We start from the raw sequence: 15,459 nt of genomic DNA, 5'->3' as shown, positions 1-15,459 counted from the left end.
CTCCCCCCACTTCTCCCCCTCTAAAATAGTCATACTGAAGCACCCGGCCCCCCCTCCCAAATTACTTTTTGTTGTCCCAAACGGTGCATGCGGCGTGCACACGCACGCATGGACGCACACCAGATGACAGACCTACAGCATCTCACCCAAAGCAGGATATATGAAGCTGGTGGACAATGAGTGTGGTATATTCTACATTTTGTAATACACATTGTGCCTTTATCGTGTGTTTATGGTGTAGGTTCATGACTGTCTGAAAGAACGGACAGATAACGTTGGATGTTATTTTTCTAAAGCACTAGCTAGCAAAAGGCAATGCCTTGCTCAAGGGCACTTCAGCGGTGGTAATTTTAACGTGTCGGACCGCTGATTCGAACTGGCGACCTTCCGGTATCAAGACCGCTCCGCAATCCGTTCGGCCACCGCTGCCACGTTGATGATACCTGGATCTGCTGAACCACCACAGCCATTGAGTTCCACCATTAATTCATATAAGTTCATTTGCAATAACTGCTTTTGCACAATTTTCTTTACTTACTTAATACTACTTTTGTTTTGTTTTCATTTATAATGTCTTATTGCTAATAAAAACCTAATTTACACATTGCTTTCAAATGTATGGTACCTAATAATGTCATAACCCGGTCAATGAAGTAATCAATGAATGAGAAACACTTTTAATAGCTTGTAACCATGTGCATAAATACATATATGTACGACAGGTGCTGGTGATGAGAGCAAAACAAATGCAAACACATCATTACATATGTATACACACGTCTCCAATAGACTTTTTGCAGTCATATGTTTATTATCAGGTTGATTTTAGAAAATACACTGTCTCTATAAAGTACACAGAACATATGCCATGCATAATTGTAATATAATGCTATAAAATGTAGATTGAATGATTAACCCATTTAGGCCTGACGCCGAAATTTAAAAAATGTCTTCTAAATTCTGACAGTTTTCTGAAATAGTAGAAATACTAGAGATGTCCTGATACTGTATCGGTATTGGGAAAAGTATCGGATCAGCCCTTATTTGTCATATCGGGTCATATCGGTATCGGCGAATATGTCAGTCTAACCACAGATCCCACACAGGGGTAAGGGGTTGACACTATGGCAGGTAAATAAAATGTTGGGGCATGTGGAGTTTGCTTTGGAGTTGCCCAAACTGCAAGTGCACATTTGAGTGATGAGTCTGCTATAAACACAACATGAGATATAGCTATAAACACAACATGAGATCACTACACTGATATCGGTATTTGGTATCGGCGAACACAGAAATTGAGGTATCGGGATCGGATCGGAAGCGAAAAAAGTGTATCGGGACATCCCTATGAAATACCTCATGTTTCTGTATCAGTGGTACTCCATATTTCATGTCAAGGACCCCCAGAATTATATGTAATTTGCCACCGACCCCCATCTGAAAATATGTGGTTCCAGCGACCCCCCGGAAGCAAAGATTTTAGTTAAAAACGTTCGCTGTATTCGGTCTGCGCTGTGTCAGGGAACAACCACTGTGTCAGGGAACAACCACTGTGTCAGGGAACAACCACTGTGTCAGGGAACAGCCACTGTGTCAGGGAACAACCACTGTGTCAGGGAACAGCCACTGTGTCAGGGAACAGCCACTGAGCAATATTGGACAGTAGGAAGAACATCCCGATATTCCATTCCGACGCCGCTGGTTCGTCCGGGTCTGTTAAAAAGAGATGGGTGAAAAGGGGACGGGGTACAGTGTTACATTTTTTAATATTTGCTACACTAAGTAACGTCAAAGAACATGTTTGCAAAGAACAGGAGCGTTAGCATCTGTTACAGTACGTGTTAACAGCAGCGTTAGCATCTGTTACAGTACATGTTAACAGCAGCGTTAGCATCTGTTACAGTACGTGTTAACAGCAGCGTTAGCATCTGTTACAGTACGTGTTAACAGGAGCGTTAGCATCTGTTACAGTACGTGTTAACAGCAGCGTTAGCATCTGTTACAGTACGTGTTAACAGCAGCGTTAGCATCTGTTACAGTACGTGTTAACAGCAGCGTTAGCATCTGTTACAGTACGTGTTAACAGCAGCGTTAGCATCTGTTACAGTACGTGTTAACAGGAGCGTTAGCATCTGTTACAGTACGTGTTAACAGCAGCGTTAGCATCTGTTACAGTACGTGTTAACAGCAGCGTTAGCATCTGTTACAGTACGTGTTAACAGCAGCGTTAGCATCTGTTACAGTACGTGTTAACAGCAGCGTTAGCATCTGTTACAGTACGTGTTAACAGCAGCGTTAGCATCTGTTACAGTACGTGTTAACAGCAGCGTTAGCATCTGTTACAGTACGTGTTAACAGGAGCGTTAGCATCTGTTACAGTACGTGTTAACAGCGGGCGACGGCCAGAGGAATTTTCCGGAAGTGCATTATTTGTCAATGGGACCCTACTGGCAGTGGCGTGCACAGATAGACACTAGGGGGTGCTAGAGCACCCCCTGCCCTTTTGGCAATGTGCCCTTTTGAGAAAAAAAAATAGCAGACCTACAAGCTCGTAGCGCGCCACTCGGTGGCGCGCTATGAGCTTGTAGATCTGCTATTTTTCAATAGCTAAAGCATAACATAATGCTAACACCAAAAGGGGTTCCCGCCCCAAAATAGATTAAGGCAACCGGCCGGTTCCACGCGCTGCACAAGGTGCCCTTTTTTAACTTGAGCACCTGCCCCTCTAAATGTCTGTGCACGCCACTGCCTACTGGCAACTACTGGAGATAGAGGCGATAGCAGGCGATGGTCGAAAAGTGGGCGGAGGAACGTCGGCCGAAAAGATAAAAATAATTAATCTTTTGGGCGACGTCGCCCGGCGATAGTGGGCCATTGGGCGATAGCCAATGAAATTCAAGCGACGCTCGCCATGGGTCTCTAAGGTCTCCCGCTGTTAAAACGTACTGTTTCAAATACACTTTGGCAGGATAAAAGCTTCATGAGGCTGTGCCCAATAAGACGAGCACAATTGACCTATAGCTAAGCCCCTCCCCAAACTGCTATGGTCCAATCACAGCTAAGCATAACATGGGTTAGACAAACCTCTCCACCAATAGTTTTCTTATATGATAAAACATTGTTTTATGAAAGAAATGTCACGCACATATTTTTCCAGTTGCATATGGCAGGCCTTGTTGATGGATTTGGAAGAGATTTTGAAGGTCTGGTTCCAAACCATGAACCAGTATTTCATGTGTAAAATCCATCATATTTACATTGGAATGGATGAGCCTGGCTGGAAAGTGTCCAAGTGGGAGTGTCTAAGTGGGAGAGGGCGGGGCTTAGCTAAATGTGAATTTACAATACTTGTTGGTTTACATAGAGAGCGCTACGTTTTATATGAAGAAACACTATGAAAGAGAGACTTACTTGTCTAAATACATATTCCCAATTCAGCGTTGCTCCTCGTCTGCAGATTGTCCTTCAACCAGTGGTGTCATGCTTGTTGCACGGGGTGCCACAGCATGGTACCAAAAAACCCTGACGTGCATGCGCAGGTACGGCACGGTACGGTGAACGCGCGTGCACGTTAGAACGCGTCTCCCTAGATTCAAGAGAAGACGCACCAAGTATAGCCTACCCAACTCCAGTGGTTACTTGCATAACATGTTTACTGGCGGTGAGTGCACTAGAAGTACCCAAATCAAATGGCTAATGCACAGCGTGTAAAGTACTACCAAAATCAAATGGCTAATTCACGGCGTGTCAAGTACCAAAATCAAATCAAATGGCTACTTTGCATAACAACAGGTTTAACGGTCTCATACAGGTGGCTCAGGGGTAGAGTGGCTGGATGGTAACCGCAAGGTTGCCAGTTCGAACCTGGGCTCCCCCAGAGTTAGTGTCGAAGTGTCCTTGAGCAAGACTCTGAACACCTAATTGCTCCTGATGTGCTGGTTGGTGCCTTGCATGGTTTCCGCCGCCATCGGTGTATGAATGGATAAATGTAATGCACAATCTATGTAAATCGCCTTGTATAAAGGCGCTATATAAATGCACCATTTACCATTTACGGTCTAAAAGCAACACTGCAGTATGGCTCCAGGAGTAGACCACTGCATCTGTGGTGTTCGGTTTGCACGCAACAAGAATGCCTCATCCTCTATCAAAGAAGAGATTTGTCCAAAGCAAAGCAGTAAAGAAGTAGTCTGATTATTTTAAGTGTACTTTTGCGTTTGTGTATCTAAAACTCTCCTACACTACTAGGCTATGAGCTGTTCTGTGCACATGCGCACACGTTAGGTCATTATAAAATGCTGTACCACCGGGGGAAAAAAATCACCATTACAGCACTGCCTTCAAGTTCAACACACACCATCGGGGAAACGCAAGCCCCAGATTTACTGATAGAGGGGGAAGAAAATGCAAGAATAATATGCCTTTAAAGTCTTATGTTTTACTATATCAGTAACACACAAGCATGTGTTTCTGTTTAAGTGATTGCATGCATGTGTGTGTGTCTCCAATGGACTATATGTACATGGCCTTTTGCACAGTTGGCTTGAATGGGCGTGTGTCATTTTGTCCACAGTCTAGCAGCTTAGCTGTGTGACCATGTCATCACTGGTTAACTGACAGGACAGGCCTAACCAGGACAAATATGCAGTCCGACGGAGCTGTGACTGTCAACTCTACACTGCAACAATGTCAGAACAACCAACCAAGTATGCAGGGGTTGACACTAAGGTCTCAGAGGCTCAGACTCTGCCTGTACTTGCCCGTCGGGCAAGTACAGGTCATGTTCTACTTGCCCACGTGTCAGGCCCACTTGCCCGAAAAGTAAATAGTTCATTATAAAATGATAGGTACAATTTGAATTACCATTCAATTTAACACCTGTTTTTTTTTGTTTTTTTTACTTTCTGGGGATGTGTGATAAAAAATGTCATAACTATTTTTTTATGCCAAATACCTACATAGCTATGAATATGACTATGGGTTTACACTTATTTTATATTAAGTGTAACAACAGTGAAAACAGAACCTTAAAGTGCTCTTATTTTACATTCCATGCAGACCAGAAGACAGAGCGCTCTGGCCACGTTCAGGTGATTAGACAGACAACCTGTGTTGTGTTTACAGGCGGTTGCGTCCTCACTCAAATGAACACTTGCCCGGTCAGGCAACCTGAAAGTAAACCCCACCCTTAGTGTCAACGCCTGAGTATATATATGTGACCCACCGGTCAGGTCCATCCTGGTGACAGAGACGAGGCGGGCCTTCCTGTCCCGGAGGTAGTAGCGGCCCTCGTCGGTGGTGTTGACGTGTCGGATCTCGATGTTGGACGAGTGGGTCCTGACGCGGTCAAAGTAGTCGGCCAGGTCCTGAGACACTGTCGCACCATCTCTCACCTGGGGGGAAGAAGAGAGTGCAGGAGGGGGTTTATAATTTTGATTTTGTTTAGTCTTTTGAATAAAAATGCATTTAGTTTAACCCATTTTGACCTGAGATCAGATTCTAAAAATGTCTTCTACATCCTGACAGTTTTCTGAAAAAGCTATGTTTCTATGTCAGTCGTCTTTTCGATTTTTCAAAAATAGCAGACCTACAAGCTCGTAGCGCGCCACTCGGTGGCGTGCTATGAGCTTGTAGATCTGCTATTTTTCAATAGCTAAAGCATAACATAATGCTAACACCAAAAGGGGTTCCCGTTCAGAATGGGTTAAGTCATATTTTAGTCACCTGAAAGGTTTTTGTTTTGGACTAGTTTTGGAACCACCTCAAGGAATCCTGAGGGTCCTTGAACCCCACTTTGAGAACCACTGTTGCATATTTACTCTTTCTGAAACCTCATTTCACACATGTAATATCACCCAAGCAATAATAATTCACAGGGCGCCCGCTTGCCGGTTCCGGCGAGCCACGCCACGTCCGAAACGGTTGATCACCTAGATCTGCATATATGGAGCAGACCTGTTCTGACATTCCATATGTTGATCCTTCCCTATCCGTCCTTCCTGTTCTGACATTCCATATGTTGATCTAACCTCATAAAATCCTGTACACTCAAGACACGCTCCATATATGGCCAGTACAACATTCATTCCATATGTTGAGCACTCCCCCCATGACGAAGCACCAGTGCTCACCCAGAAGTCTGCCGTCAACCAGGCGGATGCGACCCCCCCATGCCAAAGCACCAGTGCTCACCCAGCAGTCTGCCGCCACCCAGGCGGATGCGTGCATGAGACTTCTCGCCCTCAGGGCGTCTCACTGGTAGTCTTTCCGTGCATTACATGAAAGCTCCTGTCGGGCAGTCGTTAAAGTTGATTGAGTTGGATACGGTTTCTCCCTCTAACATTTCCTCGTATTTCTAGTTTATTGCTATAATGTCATGCACATTTGTCCAGTGCATAGCCTACTGCAGGCCATGTTGACCAGATTTAGAAGACATTTTGAAGCTCTTACAATTGAAATGATCGATTATTTATTGGAGAAATACCGCCTTTTTTATTTTTTATCCTGAAGCCCTTGATACATAGTATGGAAGACAGACAATGATAGAAGAAAAACAATGATTGTGTTTATAGCATTAATAATAAATGTTAATATTCATTAACAAATGATTCTACAAATGCCTTCTAACTCAGTACTTCTCACACTTTCAAACATTTTGAAGGTGCTCAAAAATAGCAGATATACAAGCTCGCAGCACGGCACAAAGTGACATGCTGTGAGCTGGTAGATCCGCTGTTTTTGAACAGACAACGCTAAAATCTAAAATGACACAGATACGATAAGATGCTTTTTGTTTTAACCCATTCTGGGCGGGAACCCCTTTTGGTGTTAGCATTATGTTATGCTTTAACTATTGAAAAATAGCAGATCTACAAGTAGATCTTGTAGGTCTGCTATTTTTGAAAAAATCGAAGAACGACTGACATAGAAACATAGCTTTTTCAGAAAACTGTCAGGATTTAGAAGATTCTTTTAGAATCTGATCTCAGGTCAAAATGGGTTAACATCCCTACTAGGGGCATGCTGCAGTATTCCATACATCTCTCAGAATGCCCCCTCATCAATACATTTACCCATAACAACCCATGCATCCATCCATCCATCCATCCATCCATGCATCCTACCAGTGTATAATTTCCTCCCTCCGAAGAGAAGTCAAGGTTGGCCTCCTCTAGACGCAAGCCCTCCAGGTCAACTTTGAGCGATTCTCCTGCTATACACTTGGAATACACGCTCCTGGCTGGGGGGGTGAGAAAGAGACTGGCTGATTCATCAATTGCACTTGTTATTCAGCAGCAAAGCAACATGGCATACATACATACACACAGTACCACTGAAGATCTTCATATGGTGGACATTTTGGTCTTACTGTACGTTAGAGCTGTGATGTGAGACTAGATCTGTGTTTTCTTTTAAACGTTTTTAATTTCAATGAGTACAAATGCATACTGTACACTCTCACAGTTACAGAATACAGACCTGGTTCCCTAATTTTTGCCCTCTTACACCAAATCTCTTTCACCGAAAATAATCGGTCTTGAAGCTCACAAAGCAGTGCAACTAGGGGTGTAACGATATAGCAACTGCATCGAAAAATCGATTTTAATTTCAAGAATCGAAGTATATCGAAATGAAAACAGCAACATTGACTATGTATCGTATCGTATTGTTTTGCAATGCTCAAAATAATCGGTATCGAATCGGTTGCTATGCAGATAATCGATACTACATTTTTGTGCGTGGTATTTAGCAATTTTTAGAAGAAAAAAGAGAAAAAGGGGTTTAATTACTTAGTTTAAAATAATGTCAATGTATTTTAAATAGTTACTGTATCGATTTCAAATCATTGAATCGGATCGCCATAATAAACCAATATGGTCCATGTATCGTATCGCCATAATAAACCAATATCGTCCATGTATCGTATCGTCAACCATGTATCGTATCGTCAACCATGTATCGTATCGTCAACCATGTATCGTATCGTCAACCATGTATCGTATCGTCAACCATGTATCGTATCGTCAACCATGTATCGTATCGTCAACCATGTATCGTATCGTCAACCATGTATCGTATCGTCAACCATGTATCGTATCGTCAACCATGTATCGTGATACGTATCGTATCGCTGTTACAATGTATCAGCTGTAACACCCCTAAGCGCAACAGCATTGCTTGTAGATCAGCTGCCGATTCCGGGACGAGCGCCCGAGATTGTGGCCATGTGAGAGCATCAGCTACAGGTGTTTACCTACAGATTGTGGCCATGTGAGAGCATCAGCTACAGGTGTTTACCTACAGATTGTGGCCATGTGAGAGCATCAGCTACAGGTGTTTACCTACAGATTGTGGCCATGTGAGAGCATCAGCTACAGGTGTTTACCTACAGATTGTGGCCATGTGAGAGCATCAGCTACAGGTGTTTACCTACAGATTGTGGCCATGTGAGAGCATCAGCTACAGGTGTTTACCTACAGATTGTGGCCATGTGAGAGCATCAGCTACAGGTGTTTACCTACAGATTGTGGCCATGTGAGAGCATCAGCTACAGGTGTTTACCTACAGATTGTGGCCATGTGAGAGCATCAGCTACAGGTGTTTACCTACAGATTGTGGCCATGTGAGAGCATCAGCTACAGGTGTTTACCTACAGATTGTGGCCATGTGAGAGCATCAGCTACAGGTGTTTACCTACAGATTGTGGCCATGTGAGAGCATCAGCTACAGGTGTTTACCTACAGATTGTGGCCATGTGAGAGCATCAGCTACAGGTGTTTACCTACAGATTGTGGCCATGTGAGAGCATCAGCTACAGGTGTTTACCTACAGATTGTGGCCATGTGAGAGCATCAGCTACAGGTGTTTACCTACAGATTGTGGCCATGTGAGAGCATCAGCTACAGGTGTTTACCTACAGATTGTGGCCATGTGAGAGCATCAGCTACAGGTGTTTACCTACAGATTGTGGCCATGTGAGAGCATCAGCTACAGGTGTTTACCTACAGATTGTGGCCATGTGAGAGCATCAGCTACAGGTGTTTACCTACAGATTGTGGCCATGTGAGAGCATCAGCTACAGGTGTTTACCTACAGATTGTGGCCATGTGAGAGCATCAGCTCCAGGTGTTTACCTACAGATTGTGGCCATGTGAGAGCATCAGCTACAGGTGTTTACCTACAGATTGTGGCCATGTGAGAGCATCAGCTACAGGTGTTTACCTACAGATTGTGGCCATGTGAGAGCATCAGCTACAGGTGTTTACCTACAGATTGTGGCCATGTGAGAGCATCAGCTCCAGGTGTTTACCTACAGATTGTGGCCATGTGAGAGCATCAGCTACAGGTGTTTACCTACAGATTGTGGCCATGTGAGAGCATCAGCTACAGGTGTTTACCTACAGATTGTGGCCATGTGAGAGCATCAGCTACAGGTGTTTACCTACAGATTGTGGCCATGTGAGAGCATCAGCTCCAGGTGTTTACCTACAGATTGTGGCCATGTGAGAGCATCAGCTACAGGTGTTTACCTACAGATTGTGGCCATGTGAGAGCATCAGCTACAGGTGTTTACCTACAGATTGTGGCCATGTGAGAGCATCAGCTACAGGTGTTTACCTACAGATTGTGGCCATGTGAGAGCATCAGCTCCAGGTGTTTACCTACAGATTGTGGCCATGTGAGAGCATCAGCTACAGGTGTTTACCTACAGATTGTGGCCATGTGAGAGCATCAGCTACAGGTGTTTACCTACAGATTGTGGCCATGTGAGAGCATCAGCTACAGGTGTTTACCTACAGATTGTGGCCATGTGAGAGCATCAGCTCCAGGTGTTTACCTACAGATTGTGGCCATGTGAGAGCATCAGCTACAGGTGTTTACCTACAGATTGTGGCCATGTGAGAGCATCAGCTACAGGTGTTTACCTACAGATTGTGGCCATGTGAGAGCATCAGCTACAGGTGTTTACCTACAGATTGTGGCCATGTGAGAGCATCAGCTACAGGTGTTTACCTACAGATTGTGGCCATGTGAGAGCATCAGCTACAGGTGTTTACCTACAAATACGTATCTGATATGCTAAGCTGAACCGAGTTCTGTGTATGCCTGCAGCCAAATTCGTTAACTAATTTATCGCCGAAATCGCAGCAACCTATCGCGTTTTCTAATGGCGCTCGGCGCCGACATTGCCTTTTTTAATATCAGTTAATTACGATGATCAACTGTGTCCTGTATGCGCTCATAACACTCCGGTAACGGTCCGTTGAAAAGAAAAAAAGCGGAAATGGAAAATCCGCTGGTCTTATGCCGTCTATGGGAACGCAGATGTTAGAATGCTAATAACAAGATGATCCCAGTTTTTGGGTGGATTAAATCAAATGACATTCACGATGTCATTTAGCAGATTTTTACATCCTGATTCCTGACACGTGAGGCTCTCTTATGTATGGATTCATGCCCTGCTTATATGAGTCCTGGAATAGTATTATGTGTTTATTGATATTTCTTTAAAACATAGTATTTGCAAAGCAATTATTCACATATATTTCCCCCCCCCACACCCACATGGCAGCACAAACACTAAACAAAATCTTCAAGGAAACATCAGGATATGTCCATAAATACAAAGCAAAAAATAAATCTATCGCGACTAGCGACTGGACCGCGGAGCGCCGTCTAACACAGGATCTTTTTTCATAATTAGACGGGATGATTTAGATCGCGAGTTATGAACGTTTTAAGATTTTCGTTTTCGTCCGCTAAACAGGCAGGGAACATTTTCGATGACGTGTCACTGTTGTGCAACACCGAGGATTGGGCAACAAGCGCTCCTAGGCTGTGGAGCGATGCGACTGGTTTTGATATCATTAATCTCCGTCCTATTTATCAATCTCCGTCTCGGGCAACTGACCGTGAACTTGACGGTGATCTCCGTCTGGGGCCCTTAAACTGTTAAACAAACAAATGCACAATGTCCCCATCACAGTTCCCTACCCCCACCCTACAGCTGACTACTCCAATTAACCACTATACATCCAAAGCCTCTTCAATATCACCTCACTTAATGAAGTCTAAGAACCTCTCCCAAATCTTATAGAATACAGCAGGTTTCTTCCTAATTACAGTTAGTTTCTCATGTGCCAAACTGGTCGATCGTAGGGGCATTGACATTTTTCCAACATAACGCAATTGAGCATCTGGCCTGTAGTATTATTGAGGATATAGTTAATCCTAGGAAGAGCTGTCACCGGTCCTCATCCAGGCTGCATAAACACTGGAGACTAGAGTCAGCCTCTATTTGTGATTTTTAGCTTGTTTAGTTATTTTATGTTGTGTGTTCTGTCTAATAATATAATGTATAACTCTATGGGAACCTGAGTGTTTGGAATACAGTTTGAATTGAGCATTAAATGTAATTATCGTACCAATGTCATACCACCTTCTAGGGTAAACATCAGGGCTTTTTTTTACCACTCAACAATCCTGCTATTTTATAGACTGAAAACAGGACTGCACACTTACCTACAATTACCACTTTGACATTGGAGATTTCTTTATTCCAGAAGTCTTTTCGTGTGTATGTTCCCTCGTCCTCAAATGTCACCTGACACACAGAATGCAGCGTATTGTTGGTGCCGAGTAAAAATAACAAAAGTAGCAGATCTATAAGCTCACAACACGTTGCATCGCAACACGTTGTGATCTTGTAGATCTGCTACCTTCACATTGATTGATTGAATTTTTTTATTCAATTTGTAGTACATTTGGGTACAGTTCAAACTAAAGTACAGGTCAATACAAAATCTAGCTGGTTGCTACGAGGATAAACCAGAAAAACCACAAGTGTTAATCATGATATTGATTGAGGTCATAATATTGCCCAGGCCTGATTTCTACAAAATGCTCTGAAGGCATGGATTCATGGATTGAATGGATTCATGGTCACCTTGTCGAGGTACCAGCGTCTGTCGCTGCCATCTCCAGTAACTCTGCCTCTTCCTCTGAAGACACCAAGACAAGAAGTACTTTAGCATACAGCAGGGGTTCTCAACGTTTTTGGCCGGGGACCCCCGGAAATGCTTTGGCAATGTCTCGGGACCCCCGCCCCGCCCCCCAATATAAATTGACTGCTACAATAACCTTAAACCATTTTGGGCGGGAACCCCTTTTGGTGTTTTAAGCATTGTTATAATTTAGCTATTGAAAAATAGCAGATCTACAAGCTCATAGTGCGCCACCGAGTGGCGCGCTACGAGCTTGTAGGTCTGCTATTTTTGAAAAATCGTGAAAATAATTTGGGGACCCCCTAAAATAATTTGGCGACCCCCCGAGTGGTCGCGACCCACGGGTTGAGAACCCCTGGCATACAGTACATACTAGTACAACATTATCTGTATGTTTTTGCATACAGAACAACAACAAATATACAGAGCTAATAGAATACAAGTAGCTTCACACAAACAATCACATGTTTTAAATGTGTTCCAACCATTCTTTATAAGGGTCAGTTGGGTAGCAAGCTAAAAACAAAATAATAATAAAAAATGAGGACGCTAGTATAACGTGTGAGGCTGTTGTGAGCTTGTAGATCTGCTATTTTGAGCAAGTGTAAAATCAGCCATTATGACGGCATCAAGGCCCGCCAAAATACATTTCAGTCGACTAAATCAACTGTAGATTTAGTCGACTAAAATCTTCCTTTCTTTTAATTTTTATCCCACGATTTTGTAACCCATTTTCACCCCTGTGTCAATTATCTATTGTGATCCTGGGCTCTACACACCCTCCGCCAACCTGGGGAGAGCAACGGACTTGAACTCATGCTTCCCGTCGACTAAAATCTTATGATATTTAGTAGACTAAAACTAGACTAACACAAAAACATTCCAGGCTGACTAAAATGTGACTAAAACTAAATTAAAACTATTCCAAGACGACTATGACTAAAAACTAAAATCTAAATGTGCTTCAAAATCAACACTGCTTCTTCAATTTGACTGATTGTGGGGGTTAGAGAGGCTTTACTAAATTGGGACTTGAAGAAGAGAAAATGTTTTTTCTTTTGTCTTGAAGGGGCATGTTTTGCGCAACAACATAGTCTTTTCATTATGTCTGCCCTATGATCTCTGAGATTGATATGTTTGTTTAACTCTTTGAGTCACTGATACTTAAGAGCGGTTTAACCTATTCCTTATAATATGTAACTGACTACATTTGACCACTGAAGGCTGTACTCTTGTGTAAAATCTGATGTTTTTTTTTCTTCTAAGAACCTGTGACTTGATGACATTCATACTTGCCCTTGGGCTTCTGTTATAAAACCTAAATAAAATGATTTTGAAAAGAACACTGCCTCTTCAGAGTGACAATGGAGAACGCGGTGGCCGACCTGTGAGTGTGCCTTTCGCTCTCCTCCCACAGCGTGTTCATCTGACCTGTGAGTGTGCCTGTCGCTCTCCTCCCACAGCGTGTTCATCTGATAGCTCCCGGCCGGAATGAACTCCAGCCTAGCCACGTTCTTGGGCAGGTAGATCTTCAGCTGGCGCCCGTGGGTCAAGCGCTCGTGCTCGTCGCGCTCGTGGATGCCATAGGAGTCTGGAGAAGGGCAAGAAGAAGAAGACATGGAATGAAGCAAGTGGTTCCCAAACTTTTTCATGTCAAGGACCCACCAAATTGACACTTATCATCAGCCCGCGGATTCCCATTAGAAAGTATTATGCCAGGGAGAGAAGATAAGAGAAGATTTTCACGGCTCTAGCAGTGATTCTCAACCATTTTAATTCCAAGAACCCCCAGTTTGACATGCATTAGTCTACGGACCCCCATTTAATGGTGTTTCTATCTCTGGGACTGGGACCCCCAATTTATATTGTAAAATCAATGTTAATTTAACTCTGAGAGTGTACAAATGGAACCAAATGGACCCGTTACTAACAGGTCTGTAACTCTCAGAGTTACAGACCCATAAGGGTCCAATTGGTTACAAACTACTGTATCATTTAGCTGGGGACCCCCTGGAACTCCCTGGAGGATCCCTGGGGGTCCCCGGACCCCTGGGGACCCCCTGGAACTCCCTGGAGGATCCCTGGGGGTCCCCGGACCCCTGGGGACCCCCTGGAACTCCCTGGAGGATCCCTGGGGGTCCCCGGACCCCACTTTGGGAACAACTGGAATAAAGCAAAACTAAAATCTCACGACTGAAAAGGTTATTAATGATGTTTAGGTATTATTATTATTAATGATGTTTAGGTTTTATCATTCTAAAGGTTATTAATGATGTTTAGGTATTATCATTCTAAAGGTTATTAATGATGTTTAGGTATTATCATTCTAAAGGTTATTAATGATGTTTAGGTTTTATCATTCTAAAGGTTATTAATGATGTTTAGGTATTATCATTCTAAAGGTTATTAATGATGTTTAGGTTTTATTATTATTAATGATGTTTAGGTATTATCATTATTAATGATGTTTAGGTATTATCATTCTAAAGGTTATTAATGATGTTTAGGTATTATCATTCTAAAGGTTATTAATGATGTTTAGGTATTATTATTATTAATGATGTTTAGGTATTATCATTCTAAAGGTTATTAATGATGTTTAGGTATTATTATTATTAATGATGTTTAGGTATTATCATTCTAAAGGTTATTAATGATGTTTAGGTATTATCATTATCATTATCATCAAAGGTTATTAATGATGTTTAGGTATTATCATTATCATTATCATTCTAAAGGTTATTAATGATGTTTAGGTATTATCATTCTATAAAAGGTTATTAATGATGTTTAGGTATTATCATTATCATTATCATCAAAGGTTATTAATGATGTTTAGGTATTATCATTCTCTGTTGCTGCCGTTCCACCTAAAGGTTATTAATGATGTTTAGGTATTATCATTCTCTGTTGCTGCCGTTCCACCTAAAGGTTATTAATGATGTTTAGGTATTATCATTCTCTGTTGCTGCCGTTCCACCTAACAGGTTATTAAAGGTTATTAATGATGTTTAGGTATTATCATTCTAAAGGTTATTAATGATGTTTAGGTATTATCATTCTCTGTTGCTGCCGTTCCACCTAAAGGTTATTAATGATGTTTAGGTATTATCATTCTCTGTTGCTGCCGTTCCACAGCCAACCAGTTAATGATGTTTAGGTATTATCATTCTCTGTTGCTGCCGTTCCACCTAACAGGTTATTAATGATGTTTAGGTATTATCATTCTCTGTTGCTGCCGTTCCACCTAACAGGTTATTAATGATGTTTAGGTATTATCATTCTCTGTTGCTGCCGTTCCACCTAACAGGTTATTAATGATGTTTAGGTATTATCATTCTCTGTTGCTGCCGTTCCACCTAACAGGTTATTAATGATGTTTAGGTATTATCATTCTCTGTTGCTGCCGTTCCACCTAACAGCCAACCAGTTGAAGCAATCACATATTTGAGGC

The 15,459-nt window shown here is 42.5% G+C and overlaps 1 protein-coding gene across 2 annotated transcripts in view; it reads right to left on the bottom strand.

The window, feature by feature from the left end:
- Window positions 1-15,459, bottom strand: part of LOC306922204 (uncharacterized protein) — a 104,389-nt gene that overhangs the window by 72,514 nt on the left and 16,416 nt on the right. For both annotated transcript variants that reach the window (XM_079499606.1, XM_079499607.1), the window contains exons 3-7: window positions 13,437-13,596; window positions 11,948-12,002; window positions 11,524-11,605; window positions 7,125-7,240; window positions 5,225-5,393 (exon numbers count right to left, since the gene is read on the bottom strand). In XM_079499606.1, the coding sequence (XP_079355732.1) occupies window positions 5,225-5,393; window positions 7,125-7,240; window positions 11,524-11,605; window positions 11,948-12,002; window positions 13,437-13,596 (582 nt within the window). The remainder of the gene's footprint in view (window positions 1-5,224; window positions 5,394-7,124; window positions 7,241-11,523; window positions 11,606-11,947; window positions 12,003-13,436; window positions 13,597-15,459) is intronic.

The sequence above is a fragment of the Electrona antarctica genome, assembly GCF_951216825.1.
Source record: "Electrona antarctica genome assembly, chromosome: 4".
Lineage (NCBI taxonomy): Eukaryota > Metazoa > Chordata > Actinopteri > Myctophiformes > Myctophidae > Electrona > Electrona antarctica.
This window is presented reverse-complemented; position numbering and strand designations above follow the sequence as displayed.